The sequence below is a fragment of the Gadus chalcogrammus genome, chromosome 20 (assembly GCF_026213295.1).
Source record: "Gadus chalcogrammus isolate NIFS_2021 chromosome 20, NIFS_Gcha_1.0, whole genome shotgun sequence".
Classification (NCBI taxonomy): Eukaryota; Metazoa; Chordata; class Actinopteri; order Gadiformes; family Gadidae; genus Gadus; species Gadus chalcogrammus.
Genome location: NC_079431.1, coordinates 1,621,985 through 1,645,047, shown reverse-complemented (window position 1 = coordinate 1,645,047; position 23,063 = coordinate 1,621,985). Strand labels below are relative to the sequence as shown.

Here is a 23,063-nt window from a genome sequence, read left to right as displayed (position 1 = left end):
TGATCCCTTGTTTTTAGTTGGGGGCGAACGTGTGAGAGAGAGTGTTATTTATACACTCCTGTAGAAGTTAGCGAGTTTTTGAAGCACTTTCAGCACCCCAGCCGCCCCATGCTAAGGCCTAGCCCCACCTGCTACAGTGTATACCGTCTCCATGCCCTCTTGTACATGTGTAAACATATAGAATAGACTATAGGTTCCTTTAATTCCTCACAGAAATGCAAAGTTGGATTCTATGTTTGAGTGGATGCCAATTATTTATTAGTTGAAAAATGAAATTGTAATTTTAAATAGGAGTCAACACAAACCTTAACACAGGCAATACATCCTACAAACCAAAATATAAACTCTTGGTAACTCAGTTCACCCATGCTGGCCTGAGTCAAATAAAAAGCTGGGAGTCCTAGTCAAATCAACACTGCACCACCATTTTTGCACATTTGTTCTTCTGTGATCTAATAAAGAATGTCTTAATTTCCTCGTTTCTCGGTCTTATTTTCTCTGAACAAAACGTAGCCCTTATTGAGAGCCTTCTTCTGGTGGGTGCAGAGATGTTCCATTAGAGGTGGGGGGTCCTTGCACCATGGTAAACGTGTAAATATGACAGGATTGGCTGTGACACCGCTTTTGTCCGACCGCGCTGCAGCCTGAAGAAGAATGCGATGAGAGGTGATGGCAGCCTGAACTCCGGATGACCTCTCTCGGCCAGAGACCCCGGGGAAACGGATCGAGAAACACTTAGCGGGGCGCTGCCGGGGCGATGAGCAAGACCGCCACGTGACGCTACAGCGAGGGCATGGTCCGAGCCGCGGCGGTTTATAAAAAACGCAAAGATGTTGATATACACATCGGCTAACGGAGAATTAATATTCAGTATTACAGACAATATTCAGGGCTCGGGGCCCCTTCTGTTCTGCTGCTTCTGTTCTTTTTAATGAATGCGTGATTTATAGTGGCTGTCGGCGAGGACTAAATATAACGTGACCATGAAAAGCCATTCCATTATGTGGTAAAATATCAGTTTTAGTTAATTAAATTCAATTAAATAATCACATGGTATTTATCAGCACCGGGAAGTATATCATGAAACGTTTGGTTAATAGAGTGTGCCTTGGGATAGATGAAATGGAAAAGGGAACATTTCATCTTTCGCTAACATTTCATCAAATTCTAATCCAATTAGTTCATCTTCGCTGCATACGGAAGTGGAAGAAAAAAAATAAATCTTCATAGATGAGGGGAATAATGGAGACGCTGAAGAGGAAAATTAAATAATAACCAGTTGCATTTTAGTTGTTGTGTTGTTGTATTTTGCCAATCAAGAGTCCCTCATGTACAGCTTTGGTCTTCTTTGCTATGGAGGCTGTTAAGATAACAAACACATTGAATGGCAACAAACTGTTAAAATAACGAACACATTGAATGGCAACAAACTGTTAAAATAACGAACACATTGAATGGCAGCAAACAGTTAAAATAACCCATTGGATGCGGTGCTGGACATGGAGCCAACGACCATTGGCTCTACTAACTGCATTCTCTCTCAACGCGACAGCCAACAATAAGAAAGCCTCTATAAACCTGAACAAACATATTCAACTTAGTTTTATTGAAGAAGTGGCCTCAACCGTAAGTTGACAGACATTTTATTGTTCTAACATTATCAAAAAGTCCCTTTTTATGTATTAAATATGTATAATTAAGGGAAAGGAAACGCACGTCCCATAGTACCCCCTGCTGGTACTGTACAGAATGTGTTACAGTGAAACTCGGACGATTAGCCAATCCCCATCCAACCGAAGATAAATTAATCTATTGCAATGATGGATATTTGACGGATTTACATTAATGTTCTCTATCTCTGAATGGAGCCTACCATCTGAATTGCATGCAGCATATTATATTATAGAGAACCACACACTCTCACGCTTTATTCCTACGGGGCTGTCCCGCAGTCAGACACACGCAAACTCTAGCAAGTAGACTAATAATAATAATAATTGTAATAATATTTACAATAATAGTATTAATATTATAATAACATTTGTTATATTGTAATAATAATATTGTAATTTGTATTTTTTTGGCTGTTTTATTATTATTTGAAAGACTTTTCTTTTTTTTTGATGCCATACGCATATCTAAAACAATAAATGGGGAAAAAAGAGAAAATAACAACTTTTACGGACATATTCTTGCGCATATTTGACCGCTTCTCTAGCCCACCTGTGTCCCGCTGATTGGTCAGGTCCTCCATTCACAACCAGAGCCGAAAGGTCGCGAGCTCCGAACTCACGACGCGGCGCTTTAAACACGCCCCGCCCCCTTTCCCGGAACAGGAAGTAACCATCCGCTGCTGACGTTGTTGATAGTGTCCGAGTACGAAATAAGCTATGGCGTCCACGGATCCGTCCCTGTTGGACATCACGGACAAAGACGTGCGAGAGAAGCTGTCGCTGTGGGACCGCCGCGGCGAGCCGACCGCCCCGCTGACTGACGCGCAGAGCGACTCGGTGGCGGAGGTCCGAGCCGCCGCGGAGATCCTGCCCGTCCCATCAGAGGTGAGACGTGCTAAGCACTGTCTTAATGCATGTCCAGCTCCCCACTTGGGTTGTCTACCATGTATTTACAACTTGATGTCTGTAATTAGTTCACCCTCCACTCTAAAGTGTGGATGTGTTGTGCCTGGTGGCTATGGTACTGTACTGGTCCCAGTCTATCGCAGGTAATACTGGAGAGATAAGACTCTGCCACGTTGGGTCGCCAATGTTTGCCAACCTGCAAAGAGGAGAATGGTTAATGGTAAAAGGACCACCTTTACACAGCGTTTTTTATAACTAGTGGCCACTGAAAGCGCTTTACAATACTGCCTAACATTCACCCATTCATGCAAACATTCACACACCGACAGCGGAGTCAACCACACAAGGCGACAGCCAGCTCATCAGGAGCAGCCAGGGTTTAGGTGCCTCGCTCAGGGACACCTCGACACTCAGCTAGGAGGAGCCGGGGATCTAACTAACGACCTTCCGGTCACCAGCCAACCCGCTCTACCTCCTGACCCATCTAACCGAAGCGCGCGTGTGTGTGTGTGTGTGTGTGTGTGTGTGTGTGTGTGTGTGTGTGTGTGTGTGTGTGTGTGTGTGTGTGTGTGTGTGTGTGTGTGTGTGTGTGTGTGTGTGTGTGTGTGTGTGTGTGTGTGTGTCCCAGCTCCCCATCGAGGACCTGTGCAGCCTGTCCTCGCGATCGCTTCACTCCCCCCTCAGCACCACCGTGCCCGACTCCACTGAGGACGTCCTGCTGAAGGGCTTCCAGATGCTGGACATGGAGAACGCCCGGATAGAGACCGCCCAGCAGGTGTGTCTCCCCACCCACAGACGCATGGATCAGGTGGCCAGGTGCCTCGCCGTATGAACGGCCGCAGTAACACTGCTGTGATCGCTCTGCTCTTCCGCAGTTCTTCTCCTGGTTCGCTAACCTGCAGACGAAGATGGATCTGGAGGAGGGGGAGCAGTACAGGTGGGACATTGTGGTCAACCTGCTGATCGATTATGCACGCTAAGGATGTCAAGCGTGTGTTCTGATGGACATGGCAGTTAACAGTTGAGGCCAAGGACCTTTTAGCCTCAACGGTTAACCTCAGGCGTGTACATCTATGCCCCATGGCATGGCATTGTCACTGGGATTATTATTATTTTTTATCTATGTATGCTGGAAACTACGGAAGAGGATTAGAAAAATAAATAAATAAATTAAGCTCTTAAATTAAGCTCTGACTTTATTCTCAGAATTCTGAGAAAAAAGTCAGAATTCTGACTTTAAAGTCAGAACTACGGGTACCTGTAAGGACCAAAAGGTGAGTGAAACTGGCACCAAAACAACACATGTTCCAGTTTCACTCACCTTTTGGTCTTCCATTAACCAAATGGCTTCTTCTGGAACCCCTGGAACCCGCAAGAAGTCGCTAAGGGAAGACATCTTAGCACAAGTTGGCTAGGGCTACTGGCTACTCTGCGTGTGGTTTCCTCCTACTGCATAAAGCAAAGTGTCTCTCCCACGGAGGTTGGTCCTTACAGGTATCCGTAGTTCTAACCTTAAAGTCAGAATTCTGAGATTAAAGTCCGAATTCTGAGTTGAAAGTCTGAATTCTGATTTTAATCTCAGAATTCTGAGAAAAAAGTCATAAGTTATTTTTTTTTTTATGAGTGGCCCTGATCCTCTTCCGTAGTACACATATACATTTCTTTGTTTTATTATTGAATCATTTGTTTTCCATGGGCCGCTGAAACATGTGAATTTCTCATGTACAGGATGAAATAAAGTTTTCATCTTATCCTCATAGATGACAATCGCCTCTCTAGTGTTTTATGCTAGCTCATGCTGAGCGCTAAAGTAGGCGCCCCCTGGCCGGGCCGTCGCTGACCTCAAGGCTTCTGGTTGTCCTGGTCCTCAGGATGACGCGGGAGCACTTCCACTCGTACCAGGAGCAGTGCGACGCCATCCTGGCGGACGTCCACGCGGCGCTGGACCACCTGGACACGCTCCAGAAGCAGTACCTGTTCGTCTCCAACAAGACGGGCACCCTGCACGAGGCCTGTGAGCAGCTGCTGAAGGAGCAGGTGAGGGGGCTAGGGGGTAGAGGGGGCTAGGGGGTAGAGGGTGTTAGGGTCTGGGGGCTAGGGGGTAGAGGGGGCGAGGGAGAGGTTGTTAGGGTGTGGGGGCTAGGGTGTGGGGGCGAGTGGACGAGGGTGAGGGGGCTAGGGTGAGGGGGAGAGGGGGCTTGGCTCATGGCTGTTGGCTGAGCTCTGCTGTATATTCCTTGTTTTCATCGGGTTTAAAGTTTGTTTGACTGTGAGCATCTTGCTCTTCGGCAGGTAGCCTTGGCCTGTGTGTGTCTGTGTGTGTGTTTAACTTGATTACATTTTTTGTGTGTATATTTGTGTTTTTATGACGTATTGTAGTGTACATTCTGCTTCCATTCACTTTTGTACTGTAAGCAAGTATTAAATAAAATTAAAACCGTTTTTATGCCACAGAGTTGAAACATGTGCTTTATAGATGGATAGAAGCCAGTGTATCGGCTGTTTTGTGGCCGTTCATTTCTGTTTTCTGGGATGGATTTGGTTATGGTGGTCGGTCCTGAATGACCAAACAGGATTAATCGGCTGTTTGAGAGTCGTGCATCGTAATGGAGACGAACGCACACAACAGTTTGTCAACATCGGCAGAATAGATTCTGTGTGGTTGGTCTCTGTTGTTTTCTTCATTTCGTTGTGTTTCTGTCTGCAGGCAGAGCTTGTTGACCTGGCAGAGAGCATCCAGCAGAAACTCTCCTATTTTAACGAGCTGGAGAACATCAACACGGTAGGAACTCCTCATTAGCCCGATGTTGCGGAAACATTTACATCTCATCTTCTTAGCGTGCGTTCACACTAAAAGCTAATATTCACGCCGCTTGTTCACTCGCGCGAGTGCACCAAGATTACTAACGTAGATGATTCACACAAATTTCGAATCACTCGCGCGAGTGACAGAGGAGGGGCTGAACCTCAAATTGTATATTTGCGTGAACCAGGGTGTTCGCGCCACGCCATGTAATAACCATGGTAATGTCCGGGCTACACCCGTGTGTACCCTGACAGGACAGCTCAGTTAAAGGATTCCATGCTCAACGTGAGTTATCTGGACTGGTTTAGTCCACGTCCCGTCCCCGGGTTCAGACCCTTCATTAGCCCTCAGAGAGGCACCCGTGTCTTTCAGACCGTGACATCTCTGTAAATGGGGTCCCTGCTCTTCACTTCCTGTGAAAACTGACTTGATGTTGCAGACGGCTGCGTTTTGAAACGGTAATCACTGATATTACAAAAAAGCATCCCAGCGTGACGGTTCCCCTTTGAATCGGTAACGCGCAGACCGAACTGCCTCCTGGGGGACAAACGGCTCGGCACCGCCGGACAGCGCTCACCTCCCCACCGGCTCCTGTCACTCTGTCTTCTGTCTGTCTGTCTGTCTGTCTGTAGAAGTTGAATTCGCCCTCGCTGTCGGTGAACAGTGAAGGCTTCATCCCCATGCTGTCGAAGCTGGACGACTGCATTGAGTACGTGTCTTCACATGTGAGTAGAGGGCTGTTTTCAAATGAATAGTATCATATTATGCATTATGTTGTAGATTAACAATCACAGAATGGTTAAAAATCAGACTTTAATTAGAACCATTTAAACAAAACAATAACCCAATTTGTTAGCTTGTGCATCGTAAGACGGCCTCCGTTAGGGGAGCATAGGAAGGCTAGGGTACTGATGGGATTCTGGTCATTTGTTTGTAATTAATGTCGACAGCCGTAGTGTTGTGTAGTGTGTAGTCGTACAGCAGGACATGGCACAACAAAGTTTCGCTAGCTTAGGGGACGGTATATCAAGGTTGTTGTCGGATTTTACAGTAGCGCAACTCCCAAGAGGCGCCAGGGAACGCCGATACAGAGTATCGCCCCAAAACAAATCCCACGGTGCACTCTGACGTACGAGCTCTGTTGCACGCAGCCCGCGTTACATAAGCGTCCCTCAGCAGCGTCTCACCCAGCAGCCTTCCCTCCCACTCCCAGCCCAACTTCAAGGACTACCCGGTGTACCTGGCCAAGTTCAAACAGTGTCTCTCCAAAGCCGTGCACTTCATGAAGAGCCACATCGTCAACACCATGCACAACCTCACCAGCCAGCTCACCAAGCGGGTAAGCAGGCCTGCTGCGGCCTGGCAGTCATCACCGCAGTGCTGCGCCTCGACTCCGGTGGGGTTTCAAAGCTGTCACTCTCCATCCTCCTCACAGGACCCTCTGGGCCTGGCCAACGCAGACAATGCCTTCACCCTGTACTACGTCAAGTTCAGAGCGGCTGCACCGAAAGTCAGAGTAAGCACAATGTCGATTCCTCTAGTTGTTCCCCTCCTCCTCCTCCTCCTCCTCCTCCTCCTCCTCCTCCTCCTCCTCCTCCTCCTCCTCCTCCTCCTCCTCCGCTCTCTGTGTTTCTCCTGAAATCATTCTTTGCCCATAAATGTTTGAAGGCTGAAAGCGGTCGTTCGTAACGCCTTTTGCTTTTGCAGACGCTGATCGAACAGATCGAAGAACGGGCGGACAAGATCCAAGAGTACGTACAGACGCTCCGTATCAGAGGTCATCAGATCCATAACCGCGGCTCCTCCGTTCGTACCGAGAGGAGCAGACGCCTCCGTGTCGTTTTGAATAAAGACTTTGATGAGAAATGGGTTTAACAGCTCGGCAGCCCAACGTTAAGCCCTCCTCATCCACTGATCGGACTCCTTTAGACTCAGCCCCAGTGTTACCACTCTTTATTTATTTTAAATTATTTTAATTGATTGAACATCTACATTTACATTTAGGGCATTTAGCCGACGCTTATATTCAAAGCGACTTACACTAAGTCCATTTGGCAGGCGAAAGAGAAAACAGCAATATATCGTTGTCTGTACAGTAAGGATGTTCACTGAACCAACCACTAGGTTAACCCTTTCCCTGTGTGCAACAACGATAGCTAGGATAAGACGCTACACGATGCAAAGTAGTGTTTTTAAGTGCAATGACGTACAATAAGTGCGTACATTGAGTGCCAGGACGTCTAACCAACCCTCAGTGTGTAAGAGGGGTTGGGGGGGGGGGGGGTAGCTATCCAGAGTCGGGGTGCACTCTGAACAAGTGAGTCTTGAGTCTGTAGCGGGAGCTAATGAGCCCATCTGCAGGGAGCCTGTTCTATATATTCCTTCAATTATTTGAATTGATTGAGCGTGCCCCTGACGATGTCCCCCCCCCAGGTACCACAACCTGCTGGAGGCGGTCCACCAGTGTTACCTGGATCAACGAGAGCGGCTGCTCAGCCCCAGTATCACCTCCACCATCACCGACCTGACCAGCCAGAACAGCAAGGACCACTGTGCCCTGGTCAGCCCCTGCAGCCCCACCGGGGCTAGAGCTAGCATCACACACTGCGGCTATCGTTTGCGTCTTTTTAAAAGGTCCCCTGAAATGCCAACAGGTGTGAGCGTGGTTAGCCGTTGCACGCTGTTTAGAAAATCGGGCTCTTATGACATCACAAGTGGGCGTGTCCACCTAGATGTGTGACGGATGGATGAGCAACGGTTTGCTGCAGTCCACCGGGTAGGCTGGTAGACTGATCTATCCAGCGTACATCCAGGTGGGAACAGAGCTGAGACGGAGGCAGATTATCGAAACGGCTTCCAACGGCTGAGCACACTCACACCTGGTGGCATGTCGTGGGTCCTTCTAAAGGGGCTGACGCGGTGTGGAGTGGTTTAACACCTGTCGCTGTCCATCTGAGCATGCAGTCGAGGGTCATGTTTTATTGGCCGGGGGACTGTCGAAGGTTGTGTGTGTTGCGGGTTCAATCCCGCTGTCTACCTCTAGAGGGCATCTTGCTCTAGGGCGCGTAACGCTCGACCTGCTCTTTAATAACCCGTATTAAAAATACAACGTTTATTTGTATTGAACATCTCCTAAATATTCAGATAGCATGCCTAGATACGTTTAAAATGTCTTTAATTTCACAACAGGAGTATGTGTGTGTGTGTGTGTGTGTCTGTCTGTGTGTGTGTGTGTGTGTGTGTGTGTGTGTGTGTGTGTGTGTGTGTCTGGGTGTGTGTCTGTGTCTGGGTGTGTGTGTCTGTGTTTGGGTTTGTGTGTGTGTCTGGGTGTGTGTCTGTGTGTGTGTCTGTGTGTGTGTGTGTGTGTGTGTTTGGGTGTGTGTGTGTGTCTGGGTGTGTGTCTGTGTCTGGGTGCCGTGGAAGACTCCGGAGCCGCTGACCTTATTAACTTTATTAACTCTGTGACTCCTCCCCTCTACTTCCTGATAGGTCCGCAGTGGCTGTGCCTTCATGGTCCACGTCTGTCAGGACGAACACCAGCTCTACAACGAGTTCTTCAGCAGACCCTCCCCCCGCCTGGAGTAAGACCCCCCCACCCCATTACTGCCTGTTAACTAGTTCTGGCTGCCTGGCTGGCTGGCTGGCTGGCTGTCTCTCTCTCGCTCTCGCCCTCTCTCTCTCTCTCTCTCTCTTGCCCCCTCTCACTCTCTCTCGCCCCCTCTCTCTCTCTCTCGCCCCCTCTCTCTTTCTCTCGCCCCCCTCTCTCTCTCTCTCGCCCCCTCTCTCTCTCTCGCCCCCTCTCTCTCGCCCCCTCTCTCTCTCTCACCCCCCTACCTTAACTGAACCTTACTGTTTGTTCAGACGCAGGCTGGCTCTGTTATCTGATCAGTGCCATCAAATTACTGGGATTTGACTCCTCACACACGGGCGTGTGTGTGAAGTATCAACGCCAGTCCTAGACGCCAGATCATTCCCCTATTTGAGCAGATGTGTTGCGTTACTAAGCAAACACGTCCAACGTGTCGAGGAGTCAGACGACAGCAGGCATTACATGCACATCAAAACCCTTAAAGGAGCAGTACTTATTCCCTCCACTTCAACTACTTTTGATGCACTGAACATGATTGTACTTATTAACCAGTAGCGACGCTCTTATTGTGAAAGCGTGCACTAAAAGGTGCGTGTGTCTCCTTCAGCGAGCTGCTGGAGAAGCTGTGCCTGTCGCTGTACGACATGCTGCGGCCGCTCATCATCCACGTCATCCACCTGGAGACGCTGTCGGAGCTCTGTGGCATCCTGAAGAACGAGATGCTGGAGGACCACGTCCACAACAACGGTACGACCCGGGGCGCCCCATAGGGGTGAAACGGATCAGTGTGTCCACGGTTCGGTTCAGATAACCGTTTTGGGCCTCGGTTTCGGATACGGTTCGGATTAGGATCATGTCCGTGGTAGTAAATAGGCGGACTTTTTTTTGACGGAGGGTTTGGGGGAGAAACACAAAAATGAATGAGACCCACAGGCTATTTGCAATGTGTTAATTGACTGCAATCAGACAACTTGCAAGGCTTTTTTGTGCAATAAATGTTCCCCTAAATGCATTTGAAAACATGGTGCACTGAGTGTAACATGTAAGGGATAACGGCCGACGAGGCTTAGAACTCTGGCGACGAGCGCAGCATGAAGCCAGAGTTGCCTCTACCTGTCCATTATTTCCATCGAACCGGTCGACCTCGAAGGCCGTTATCCCACTTATCACCCGTTTGTATTTATCTCCCGTATATTTAGAATATAATTGTATCAATTACTTTCTTTAAATTTAGGAATCGTGCGCTTGAAAAGCCCAGTTTGTTTTGAACGCTGACAGGCTGAAGGGAGGGGCGGGAAAAGTCTCATTGGCTCGGGCAGCACTGGAGAGAATGCATTCCGCTGGGTCCTAAACACCCTTTGTATCGGACGTAGGCTACAGTAGGCAAAATACGCTACATAAGGCAATGCCTTCATGAAACCGAAATCCGCGGATCTCCAGAATGCTCCGAACTGTGGTAAACGAACCGAACGGATTCGGATACAATTCGAATCCGCTGCAGGCCTAGCGCCCCACGTGTAAATGTGAATCTACACGAAATGCCCTAAATGTAAATGTGAATGTCCCGCCCGCCTGGGGGGGGGCGGGACATTCACATTTACATTTAGGGCATTTCGTGTAGATTTCACCACCAGTTTTGCGACTCTTCATTTCTCCATTTTTTATTATTTGAATTGATTAAACATTGACATTTTCATTTAGGGCATTTAATAGACGCTTTTATCCAAAGCGTCTGACAATAAGTACATTTGTCAGAAGAAAGAGAAACGAAAATATATCGCTTTTGGTGCAGTAGAAGTACTGTTTTTAAGTGCAAGGACGTACACTCTACATTAAGTGCATAAGGGGGGGGGGAGGGGGAGAATATCGACAGGCTTCGGTCAGTGGGCGGAGCATTGAGTGTTTGCTCAAGGTGTTTTAAAATGAAGCAGTCAGCTGACTCGAAACGGCTTGTAACGGCTAATCTCACCACACCTGGTGGTCGGTCATGGGACCTTTAATGTGATCACGGAGAGGAACCTAATCGAAGCAGACCTTAGCCGTAAATAAACATATTTCTCGATAAATCTTGCACCTCACATTTTCTGCAGATGATGGCAATGCGGACGTGTGTTTTGATCGGATTACCCCGTATCTGAACGGTCTGTGACCGAAAACAAAAAACACAGAGCTCAAAACAAATCCGTCTTTCTCTTTGAAGGACGTCTTCTGTCTCGGCCGACCGAAATCGAACCGACTTCTTTCAGCAGTATGCTGCCCCCTTATTGCACACGCGGGAATTGCATCACGTGCGTATTTTAATTCCCCTGCAGGCTGATGCGTGAGGACGCCTGCGTATTGCCTTAGCTAAACGGAGGCCGGGCGGTTTGTCACCGGAGGCGCGCCAACACACGCCTCTCCTCCCGCTCTAAATTAATCTGTAATCTCCCGTCCCGCCCAGTCACTCATTCAGAACTCAATCGGGTCAACCTTGGCAGTGAATGATTCCTCCCACGAGGCCTCGTTACGTCTCCCTGACCTCTGCTGGCGTCCATACGCCTCCTCTCATATCACGCGCACGCCCATCAGCGGGCACGTTGCAGTCATTACCCCGTGCACGCGTAAATAAATAAGACAATGGCGTCTGCCCGCCCCCAGCGGTTAATTACAACCGACAAGACTGTCCCCACCCGGAGCTGGTTTGATTTAGTGTGTGTGTGTGTGTGTGTGTGTGTGTGTGTGTGTGTGTGTGTGTGTGTGTGTGTGTGTGTGTGTGTGTGTGTGTGTGTGTGTGTGTGTGTGTGTGTGTGTGTGTGTGTGTGTGTGTGTGTGTGTGTGAGTGATTGGCAATCGTGTGTACGTTGGAATGCATCTGTGTACCTGGGTGTGCGTTGGCATGCATGTGTGTCTGTGTGTGTGTCTGCAGCGGGCCAGTTGGGGGCCTTTGACGCGGTGGTGAAGCAGATGCTGGAGGACGTGCAGGAGAGGCTGGTGTACCGGACCCACATCTACATCCAGACGGACATCACGGGCTACAACCCCGCGCCCGGAGACCTGGCCTACCCAGAGAAGCTGGAGATGATGGAGGCAAGCCGCCGCCCCCGCCGCCGCCGCCGCCGCCATCGTGGTCCGGCGGAGCTCTTAAAGGAGCTTCGGGGGAGATTTAGGGGCCGTTATTTGAGTGGGGTTTGTTAGAGATGCCCAAGCCCTCCGTCAGCCATTAGTGAGTGAAATGCACTGTGAGAACGCGGCTGTAAATCAGTGGTGCAGAACGCAACACTCCTCGACGGGGGGGGGGGGGGGGGGGGGGGGGGGGGGGGGGGGGTGGGGATGTTTCCCCGGGTTGTTTATTACAAAAATCGTTGCTCTTGCTTCCTCTGTTTTCTGCCCTCTGTCTCTAAAAGTCTCGAGTCCTTTTTTTAAAGCAGCTTTAAATAATAATAACCTGAAGAAAACAAACGTCTAGTTCTTCACACGGCAGCGAGGGGCGACTCAGACAATTAGAAACGCTTTTGTGTGGTGAAACAGCGTTGCCTCCGGCTCCTGGTAATGTTGTTGCACTGCCGCTTCTTAATTGTTCAAATATTAATAACAATTCGCCGGACTATATATAGTTAGCTTAATTATGTGCCGCTGCCGTTGCGATGCCCATGCATCATTGATGGCGTGGGAACCACATTAGCGAGCCGTCGGCCGCTAACACTGGCCCACTTTAATGGATTCCTGTCCCCGTTTGAGAAACACAAAGTAAGTGGCGGTGTGTTTCTGACACGTCGATATAAAGGACACCGGGCCGCGTGATTTGTACTCTCGGTACGAGCGCCTCTTTTTTACATCTTCTTTGTAGGGCGAGACGGCAGTAAGACCTCAAGGATTTCAATTTCTCGGCAGTTAACATTGAAGCTTAAAAGCTGAAAGATAAAGACAGTGCAGCACCTGATGCAGTCGGTGGTCCCTCTCCCGTCTCTCTGTCTCTCCTCCTCCTCATCCGGTGGTCCCTCTCCCCCCTCTCTCTCCTCCTCCTCCTCATCCGGTGGTCCCTCTCCCCTCTCTCTCTCTCTCTCCTCCTCATCCGGTGGTCCCTCTCCCCTCTCTCTCTCTCCTCTTCCTCATCCGGTGGTCCCTCTCCCCTCTCTCTCTCTCCTCTTCCTCATCCGGTGGTCCCTCTCCCCTCTCTCTCTCTCCTCCTCCTCATCCGGTGGTCCCTCTCCCCTCTCTCTCTCTCCTCCTCATCCGGTGGTCCCTCTCCCCCCTCTCTCTCCTCCTCCTCCTCATCCGGTGGTCCCCTCTCCCCCCTCTCTCTCCTCCTCCTCCTCATCCGGTGGTCCCTCTCCCCTCTCTCTCTCTCCTCTTCCTCATCCGGTGGTCCCTCTCCCCTCTCTCTCTCCTCCTCCTCCTCATCCAGTGGTCCCTCTCCCCCCTCTCTCTCCTCCTCCTCCTCCTCCTCCGGTGGTCCCTCTCCCCCCTCTCTCTCCTCCTCCTCCTCACCCGGTGGTCCCTCTCCCCTCCCTCTCTCCTCCTCCTCCTCATCCGGTGGTCCCTCTCCCCCCTCTCTCTCCTCCTCCTCCTCATCCGGTGGTCCCTCTCCCCTCTCTCTCCCTCCTCCTCCTCCTCCGCATCCGGTGGTCCCTCTCTCTCCCTCCTCCTCCTCCTCCTCCTCCTCCTCCTCCTCCTCCTCCTCCTCCTCCTCCTCATCTGGTGGTCCCTCTCCCCTCTCTCTCCTCCTCCTCCTCATCATCCGGTGGTCCCTTTCCCCATCCTCTCTCTCCTCCTCCTCATCTGCTGGTCCCTCTCCCCTCTCTCTCTCCTCCTCCTCCTCATCTGGTGGTCCCTCTCCCCTCTCTCTCTCCTCCTCCTCCTCATCTGGTGGTCCCTCTCCCCTCTCTCTCTCCTCATCCGGTGGTCCCTTTCCCCATCCTCTCTCCTCGTCCTCCTGTCCCTCGCACCTCTCTCTCGTTCCCCTCGCTCCCTCTCCCTCCCCCTCCTCCTCCTCGTTAACCCCCGGCCCGCCTCTGCTCTGCTCCTTAACGTCATAAACGGGGTTCGTGGGTGGTGTGTTTGGGCTCCACAGAGGATCGCCCAGAGCCTGAAGGAGGAGCAGATCAAGCTGCTGTCCCAGGAGGCCTCCTTCTCCGACGTCCGCCTGGAAGACCCCGGCTCGCGGCGGAGCAGCACCGCCAGTACGACACCTCCTCTTGGTTCCTCCTCCTGACTCTCACTTTGTCCCAATCGGTCCATCTGAGCCCCCGTAAAGTTCCTATTTAGGATGTCACCATTTTAGTAGTGTTGTCCAAAATGTGAGCGTACAACTGTGGTTCCCTTATGTAGTGCACTAATTAATACCCATAATGCACCGTGAAATACAACTGATGGGCCCACTTACTCCCACGCTAAATCCCATGATGCACAGCGTTTTATTTGTCATTGGATTCAGCCAATCAATAGGCTCCGGCACACACTGGTTCTTTATGCTAATGAGCCGTCACTGAATGACGTCCTGGATCATATGTCACTTTGTTTATGTCCCCAACACCTCTGGCCTTGTTAATACCAGCAACGCGTCTCGGCTGGTTCCCGGTGCGTGATTAGTGTTGATACGTTGTTTTGTTGCGTCTCTTCCCGGCAGGCGTGACGGACGCGTCGCGGATGCAGGCCTCCATCTCCCCGGCGGACCTGCACGGCATGTGGTACCCCACGGTGCGCCGCACGCTGGTCTGCCTCTCCAAGCTGTACCGCTGCATCGACGTGAGTGGGCCCTGCCCCCTGCCCCGCCCCCCGGCTCCAGCCCCGCCCTCCAGCCCAAGCCACGCCCCCTCTGTAACGAGGAGACCCCTCTGTAACGAGGAGACCCCCCTCCCTAACGAGGTGACCCACCCCTCTCTAACGAGGTGACCCCTCCCTAACGAGGTGACCCCTCTCTAACGAGGAGACCCCTCCCTGACGAGGTGACCCACCCCTCTCTAACGAGGAGACCCCTCTCTAACGAGGAGACCCCTCTCTAACGAGGAGACCCCTCCCTAACGAGGAGACCCCTCCCTAACGAGGAGACCCCTCTCTAATGAGGAGACCCCTCCCTAACGAGGAGACCCATCTCTAATGAGGAGACCCCTCTGTGATGAGATGACCCCTCTAACGAGGAGACCCCTCTCAACGAGGAGACCTCCTCTCTAATGAGGTGACCCCTCTAACGAGGAGACCCCTCTCTTAACGAGGAGACCTCCTCTCTAACGAGGTGACCCCTCCCTAACGAGGTGACCCCGCTCTAACGAGGTGACCCCTCCCTAACGAGGAGACCCCTCTCAAACGAGGTGACCCCTCCCTAACGAGGCGACCCCTCCCTAACGAGGTGGCCCCTCTAACGAGGAGACCTCTCTGTAACGAGGAGACCCCTCTGTAACGAGGTGACCCCTCTCTAACGAGGTGACCCCTCTCTAACGAGGTGACCCCTCCATAAAGAGGAAACCCCTCTCTGGTGGTTCTGACGTGTGTGTCTGTGTTCCTTTTTGTGTTCCCCAGAGAGCTGTGTTCCAGGGTTTATCTCAGGAGGCGTTGTCGGCCTGCATCCAGTCGCTGCTCAAGGCCTCGGACATCATCCTCAAGAATAAGGTGAGCAGGGCACAGCCTCTTGTTCCAGCAGTGTTGTCGTGTTAAAGCACCGCCTCGTGTTGTAGCACAGCCTCGTGTTGCAGCACAGCCTCGTGTTGTAGCACAGCCTCGTGTTGCAGCACAGCCTTGTGTGGTAGCACAGCCTTGTGTGGTAACAGAGCCTTGTGTTGTAGCACCGCCTCGTGTTGTAGCACAGCCTTGTGTTGCAGCACAGCCTCGTGTTGTAGCACCGCCTCGTGTTGCAGCACAGCCTTGTGTGGTAGCACCGCCTCGTGTTGTAGCACCGCCTCGTGTTGTAGCACAGCCTTGTGTGGTAGCAGAGCCTTGTGTTTTCGTTTAGTCTCTTGTGTTGTTGTGGTGTCCGGGTGCGGCAGGGCCTCTGCTCCACTGCCTCAGCTTCCACTCTTCGTGCCGAAATAAATAAGGCAGACCAGGGAGGCTGGACGGTTTCTCTGTGGCCTGATAATGTTTTAATGAGGCGTTTGACTGCGGCGCCTTAATGAGGTCGCGGCCGGCATCGTCTTTTACCCGGGACGTTAACGAACGCTGTCACGCGCTCCACGGAGCGTTCAGCCCGTTGCTTCTCCTTTCTTTGTTTATTGGGTCCGCTCACCTTCAAACCCACGGTCGATATCAGCGGGGCCGGCCGCGCCCTGAACGCACGCAGCCCGCCGTCTCCGGATGGCTCCTCTCATGGCGGCTCTCCAGCGTTCGAGTCTTTTACCGCCGTTTAAGCCAGTCGCTAAACAACAAACGTGGGCCGCCGCCCTCTTTTGTCTCCACATCGATCGCATCCCCGTTATGGGGCCGTCGCTAATCCCGGCTTATCGCCCCCCCAGAAAAGAATGACCCCTTTTCTCCTCTCTCGTATCCCCCACAACGCGGTTAAGCTTAGCGATGCCCTTCAGAGTAGCTACCGGCCGCTACAGGTCTGCTCTAGGTCTCGGGTCTGGGTCTGCTCTGGGTCTGCTCTGGGTCTGCTCTGGGTCTGCTCTACGTCTGCTCTACGTCTGTTGTAGGTATGCTCTAGGTTTCAGGTCTGCTCTGGGTCTGCTCTGGGTCTGCTCTAGGTATGCTCTCGGTATGCTCTAGGTCTCAGGTCTGCTCTAGGTCTCAGGGCTGCTCTGGGTCTGCTCTAGGGCTGCTCTAGGGCTGCTCTAGGTCTACTCTAGGTCTCAGGTCTGCTCTAGCTCTGCTCTAGGACTGCTCTAGGTCTGCTCTGGATCTGATCTAGGTCTTCTCTAGGTCTGCTCTAGGTCTGCTTTGGGTCTGCTCTGGGTCTGCTCTGGGTCTGCTCTACGTCTCAGGTCTGCTCTAGGTCTGATCTAGGTCTGCTCGGAGGTCTGTTCTGGGTCTACTCTAGGTCTGCTCTAGGTCTCAGGTCTGCTCTAGGTCTGCTCTAGGTCTCAGGTCTGCTCTGGGGTCTCAGGTCTGCTCTAGGTCTGCTCTAAGGTCTCAGGTCTGCTCTAGGTCTGCTCTAGGTCTGCTCTCGGTCTGCTCTGCTCTAGGTCTGCTCTAGGTCTGCTCTCGGTCTGCTCTCGGTCTGCTCTGCTCTAGGTCTGCTCTAGGTCTGCTCTCGGTCTGCTCTGCTCTAGTTCTGCTCTAGGTCTCGGATCTGCTCTAGGTCTGCTCTAGGTCTGCTCAGAGGTCTTCTCACACCGCTGCCCCACCCCTCCACAGACTCAGGTAGACGGGCAGCTCTTCCTGATCAAACACCTGCTGATCATGCGCGAGCAGATCGCCCCGTTCCACACTGACTTCGCCATCAAGGAGATCTCCCTGGACCTGAAGAAGACCCGAGGTGAGTCCGGCGGCGGCGGGCGGCGCCAGTCACCTTGTCACGGTCGCTAAGTGACCGCCACCCATAACGCTCACTGGGCCGCCATTAGGGCCGGGGGGGGGGGGGGGGGGCTACTGGCCATTCAGAGTCCCTGTAATGTACATAAACCACAAGGCTCTGGGAGACGGAGGAGGGAGGGTAAGGGTGGGGGGAGGGGGGAGAGAGTGTGGGAGGGAGGAGGGGGAGGGGGAGAGGAACATGAGGGAGGGGAGGTGGGGGGAGGGGGGAGAGAGTGTGGGAGGGAGGAGGGGGAGGGGAGGGGGAGAGAGGTGGCGGGAGGTAGGGAGGTGGAGTAGGGGAGGGAGATTGGAGAGAAGGGGAGGTAGACATGGGCCTCCTTTCCCATTCCCCGGTGCGCTGCCAAGGTTATTATTACCCAGCAGCACTAGGGGGCACTGTCAGGCTTCGCCAGCCCATCATGTAATCCGGTTTTTTTCAGCTTTTTTTTTTTTTTTTTTTCAGACGCTGCCTTCAAAATCCTCAACCCCAAGGCTGTTCCCAAATTCTTCCGACTTAACAGTCACAACGCCATCCTGGAGTTCCTGTTGGAGGTAAGAGCGCGTCTGCTCCCCAGCCAGACGTTTGCTGGGCTTTGATAGCAACCCCTGCTCAGGCAAACGACACTTGATACCATAAAGCTTGAGTGTGAGTGTGTGAGTGTGTGTGTGTGTCCCTCTCTTCCATCTCTCCTCCCCCTCCCCCCTTGTGTGTCCCTCCTTCCCATCTCTCCTCCTCCTCCTCCTCCTCCTCCTCCTCCTCCTCCTCCTCCTCCTCCTCCTCCTCCTCCTCCTCACCCATCTCTCCCCCTCCTCCTCCTCCTCCTCCTCCTCCTCCTCCTCACCCATCTCTCCTCCTCCTCCTCCTCCTCCTCCTCCCCCTCCTAACCATCTCTCCTCCTCCCCCCTTCCCCCCCCCCCAGGGGACCCCAGAGATCAAGGAGCACTACATTGACTCTAAGAAGGACGTGGATCGCTACCTGAAGCTGAGCTGTGAGCAGTTCATCCAGCAGCAGACGCACATCTTCGTAGGAACTCTGGAGGAGCTGCTTGCCAAGGTAGCACCTGACCTTCAGCTGCTGAGGGGTGTGTGTGTGTGTGTGTGTGTGTGTGTGTGTGTGTGTGTGTGTGTGTGTGTGTGTGTGTGTGTGTGTGTGTGTGTGTGTGTGTGTGTGTGTGTGTGTGTGTGTGTGTGTGTGTGTGTGTGTGTGTGTGTGTGTGTGTGTCTTTAACCTTCGCAGACTGTAGTTTAGGATAATGAGCTGATCACAGGGAAGTGGCACATTTCCACCGGGAGAATGTCAAGTCGGGGCCGATCGATGAGGGGGGGCACGCTCTGTTCAGGGGTTATGGATCCGCCTCGTCTGAGCGCTGTCGTTTGTTGTTTGTGCTCAGGTTGCGGCTCTGAAGACCATGGCCATCGAGGGCGGGCCCACATACAACCTGTCACAGCAGCCCTGGGCCCAGCCAGGTACCCACCCCCCCCGCGCCGAAGTGGCGCCGCGCTCGTAACTCAGGGGCCCGCTGTGGCTTACACGGCCGTCATATCACTGTGTTTTATTGTGTTTGTGTCGGGCGGCGTCCCCGCCGTTCCTCTTACCGTCATATCTCTCTTACTGTTTGCAGCCAAGATCAACGAGATAGTGACGGCGACCTACCGCGTGATGAAGGGCAAGCTGCCGGCCACGCTGCAGAGCATGTCTCTGTACCTGGCCAACAGGGACACCGAGTTCATCCTCTTCAAGCCCGTCAGGGTGGGTGTCACGAGACCGGCCCCACTTAATCCTGTGTGTGTGTGTGTGTGTGTGTGTGTGTGTGTGTGTGTGTGTGTGTGTGTGTGTGTGTGTGTGTGTGTGTGTGTGTGTGTGTGTGTGTGTGTGTGTGTGTGTGTGTGTGTGTGTGTGTGTGTGTGTGGAGGAGGAGCCTTTGTCCTCTCCTTTGTTCCCTGCCCAAGTGGCGGCTAACTGAATCTTGACGAGAGAAACTAATTTACCGTTGACATGGCAACAAGATCATGCGAGGGGTGGGGGCCGGGCGCTAAAATGCATCATGTCTTATTTTTTTTGTGTTTATTTATTTTTTTTATCTGCCCCACTTTGTTTTGCTTTAAATTGTGTTTTGATTGAGTCTCACGGTTCTCATGCGATCCGGGGCTCCCGAACAGACACATGAGAACCGTGAGACTCAATCAAAACACACTTTCACCAAAACAAAGTGGGCCGGCTCACCGCCGCTGATTGCGGCTTTGATGACGCAATCATGTGACTGTTGTTGTTTGTGTTTTTGTCTGTTGTTGTTGTTGTTGTGGTGGTGGTGGCCCTCCAGAACAACATCCAGCAGGTGTTCCTGAAGGCCCACGCCCTGCTGCAGGAGGAGTACAGCGGGGAGGACCTCCAGATCATCGCCTGCCCCTCCATGGAGCAGGTGAGCCCGCCGCCGCCGCCGCCGCCGCCGCCGCCGCCGCCGCCGCCGCCGCCGCCCTGCCCTGGAAGCCCGCTGCTTAGGAACACACACACGTACCGTCGCACACACACACACACACACACGGCCCAACGCACGCACGCAAACGTCCCCCGCACGCACACACAGACTCACAAACACGTCCCCCTCAGGCATGCACACACATGCAGACACACACACAGACACACACACAGACACACACATGCAGGCACACACATACACACACACACAGACACACACATGCAGGCACACGAATGCAGACACACACACAGACACACACACACACACAGACACACACACAGACACACACACAGACACACACACTCTCTGACCTTCAGGTTTTATATGTCTGAGTCGAGGGAGCGGTGGGGTTTGCGTGCTAACGAGCGGCCGTTCCCCCCCCCCCCCCCCCCCCCCCCCCCCCTTGTCTGCAGGTTAACCTGCTGCTGTCGGTGAGCAAGTAGCCGGCGGCGGCGCAGCCGCGACGTAGCGGCGCTCGCTGATCGGAGCGGCCGGCACAGCCCAGGGGGCGGGGCTCGCTCCGTCGACCCAGCCTCTAGACACCGGGCTGGGGGCGGGTGGGGGGGGGGGGGGGCTCTGAGGACCGCCCGGCCGCAGTGACGACGAAGACGAAGAGGGACGGTGAAGAAGACGATGGCGAGGAGCACCCAGACGTACCCCACCGACGCGGCCGGGGTTTGGGTTTATACGGCGGACTGCGGTGGACCAGACGCACACGGCGCCGTCTGGGTTGGGGCTCGGGTCGGGGAGCTCGACCGTGGAACGCCTCACGAAGGAGACGTCTGCTGTGTGGGCGGGTTCTCTTTGGAGGGGCGGGTTCTCGTCTGAGGGGCGGGTTCTTGCTTTGAGGGGCGGGTTCTCGCTTTGAGGGGCGGGTTCTCGTCTGAGGGGCGGGTTCTCGCTTTGAGGGGCGGGTTCTCGCTTTGAGGGGCGGGTTCTCGCTTTGAGGGGCGGGTTCTCGCTTTGAGGGGCGGGTTCTCGCTTTGAGGGGCGGGTTCTCGCTTTGAGGGGCGGGTTCTCGTCTGAGGGGCGGGTTCTCACTTTGAGAGGCGGGTTCTCGTCTGAGGGGCGGGTTCTCGCTTTGAGGGGCGGGTTCTCGCTTTGAGGGGCGGGTTCTCGTCTGAGGGGCGGGTTCTCGCTTTGAGGGGCGGGTTCTCGTCTGAGGGGCGGGTTCTCGTTCTGGGGGCGGGTTTTTTCTTTTTGTTTTTTGTTTTTCCTCGGTTCAGTTTCAAATGTACTCTGACATCATAACACTATTGGGAGGGAAAAGGGAAAACTAGAATAAGCAGCGGGTCGACCACGAGGGCGAGGTTTGGGTGGATCGGGTGAGGACAACGGCCCTCCTGCGGGCCCCTGATATAGGCTCCAAGGGCCCTTCATCAGGCGGCTAATGGACAACAAGGGGCCCGCACGCGGCCGCCCGCCGCCTAATGGATTCAGGGGCTGAAGGAGACGCAGCCGCCCCCGCCATCACCGCGCCTCTCCTCCTCTCATCTGTAGCCCGTCTGGAGAGAGTTCTGGAAGGATCCCGCTCACCCGGCCGTCACGACCCATCGTCGTGACGGCCGTCACTGGGCCTCGTCCGTCTGAGTCCTCCCCGTCCGAATGCAGCTGCTCCGCTGAAGATGATGAAGATGAAGTGTTTGTTTGTTTTTATGTTTTCTACGTTTGTACATGTCCTGCGTCCCCGGTCTGAGCGGGGCTGGGTCGTGGTGGTGGAGGTTGTGCACTCCTGTCGCAACTGAGAAATTGATGAGTAGCTAATGTTTGGTTTGATTGGTTTCTTTTCTTATAGGATAAGAGGAGTTTAATATGAAAGCGGCATTGTTGACCTGGACTCTGCTATGTAAAGTGGTGTATATACTCAAACTATTTATGAAGCCTTTTGATTAACAAACCCCCAAAAAGTTGGAACAACGTGTTGTCTGCGTCTTTTGTTCTCCATGAAGAAAGATATTCACGTTAGAAACATCTCTGAGCAGATACCCGTGATAGGTTTGCCAACGAACACACCAGGTATACAATTCGGTTGGCTCATCCAGGAAGCCCCACAGCCGACAAAAGAGGGCTCGCGCCTTCATCCCCAATCCATGTCGCGCCATCTGAACAAGAGGTACATAATGACCTTTGACCTTCCCAGAGGAGGCCACCTCTCGACGACCACTGGTGAGGAAGCAGGAGCTCTGGAGCAAGGCAGACTTCTGCCCTAGATGGCCCTTTTATGTCTGCCTCAAGCCTCCAACTTAGTTCACCGGAGAAGGCAGCGCCACAGTCACAAGACCCCACCAAAGCAGAGCTCGGGTGTAGATGCTGACTCTGGGTACTGCACGGAGACGCAGAGACAAAGGTGTCACACGGAGGCTTCTTACAGGAGCCAACGCCGAAGCTCCGCTGCTTAACAGAGCAGACGCCGCTTTGATCCCAGCCTTACATAATGCATCATCGGGAGTCTGCACCCGATTAAACCCTGGCTGTATTGATGCAGGGAGACAAGTCGGGGTGCGTTGGAATCCAGGTGCTTATTATGCACTCCCCCCCCCCACATCACCTCGGCCGGCAGAATGTCCTGCAATTAGCGGCTAACCTTCCGTCATGCTGCGGTAATTCAATAAGCACGGTGGTAACGGCGTTAGCTCACACCAGACGCCTCCGAAACCTCGCCCCCCCCCCCCCCCCCCCCCCCCCCCCCCCCGCTGAGCCGCACTGTACTCCCGCCAGACCTGAGGGGGAGGATGAGGGGGTGGAGGAGGAGGAGAGGATGGAGGGGGTGGATGTTCTGCTGCTGCCGGTCGTCTCGCCAGCTCTAGCGTCGCCTCTGAGCCCCCGAGTCGCTGAAGCAGCAGCAGACGAGCAGAGTCAGGGTCTGGTTCACCGTGTGGAAGGACAGGAGGAGGAGGGAGACGGGTTCACCGTGTGGAAGGACAGGAGGAGGAGAGAGACGGGTTCACCGTGTGGAAGGACAGGAGGAGGAGGGAGACGGGTTCACCGTGTGGAAGGACAGGAGGAGGAGGGAGACGGGTTCACCGTGTGGAAGGACAGGAGGAGGAGGGAGACGGGTTCACCGTGTGGAAGGACAGGAGGAGGAGGGAGACGGGTTCACCGTGTGGAAGGACAGGAGGAGGAGGGAGACGGGTTCACCGTGTGGAAGGACAGGAGGAGGAGAGGTGGGGGAGGAGGAGGAGGAGAG

At 53.3% G+C, this 23,063-nt stretch overlaps 1 protein-coding gene across 1 annotated transcript; it reads left to right on the top strand.

Moving 5' to 3' along the window:
* Window positions 1-2,286: 2,286 nt before the first annotated feature.
* Window positions 2,287-22,409, top strand: cog3 (component of oligomeric golgi complex 3). The gene is made up of 23 exons (XM_056580245.1): window positions 2,287-2,558; window positions 3,208-3,354; window positions 3,455-3,516; window positions 4,451-4,616; window positions 5,287-5,361; window positions 6,018-6,110; window positions 6,599-6,724; window positions 6,821-6,901; window positions 7,093-7,136; window positions 7,819-7,945; window positions 8,875-8,966; window positions 9,582-9,721; window positions 11,880-12,040; window positions 14,025-14,133; window positions 14,580-14,698; window positions 15,470-15,559; window positions 17,240-17,360; window positions 17,862-17,950; window positions 18,319-18,453; window positions 18,791-18,866; window positions 19,022-19,149; window positions 19,721-19,819; window positions 20,290-22,409. The coding sequence occupies exons 1-23, from the start codon at window positions 2,391-2,393 to the stop codon at window positions 20,317-20,319; spliced, it is 2,478 nt and encodes an 825-aa protein (XP_056436220.1). The 5' UTR covers window positions 2,287-2,390; the 3' UTR covers window positions 20,320-22,409.
* Window positions 22,410-23,063: the final 654 nt, after the last annotated feature.

Bases quoted from the DNA above. Each gene is read 5' to 3' on its own strand.
- cog3 (XM_056580245.1), top strand. From the start codon at position 2,391: ATGGCGTCCACGGATCCGTCCCTGTTGGACATCACGGACAAAGACGTG. The intron at 7,946-8,874 runs GTCAGCCCCTGC...ACTTCCTGATAG, and splicing joins GCAAGGACCACTGTGCCCTG to GTCCGCAGTGGCTGTGCCTT. The intron at 15,560-17,239 runs GTGAGCAGGGCA...ACCCCTCCACAG, and splicing joins ACATCATCCTCAAGAATAAG to ACTCAGGTAGACGGGCAGCT.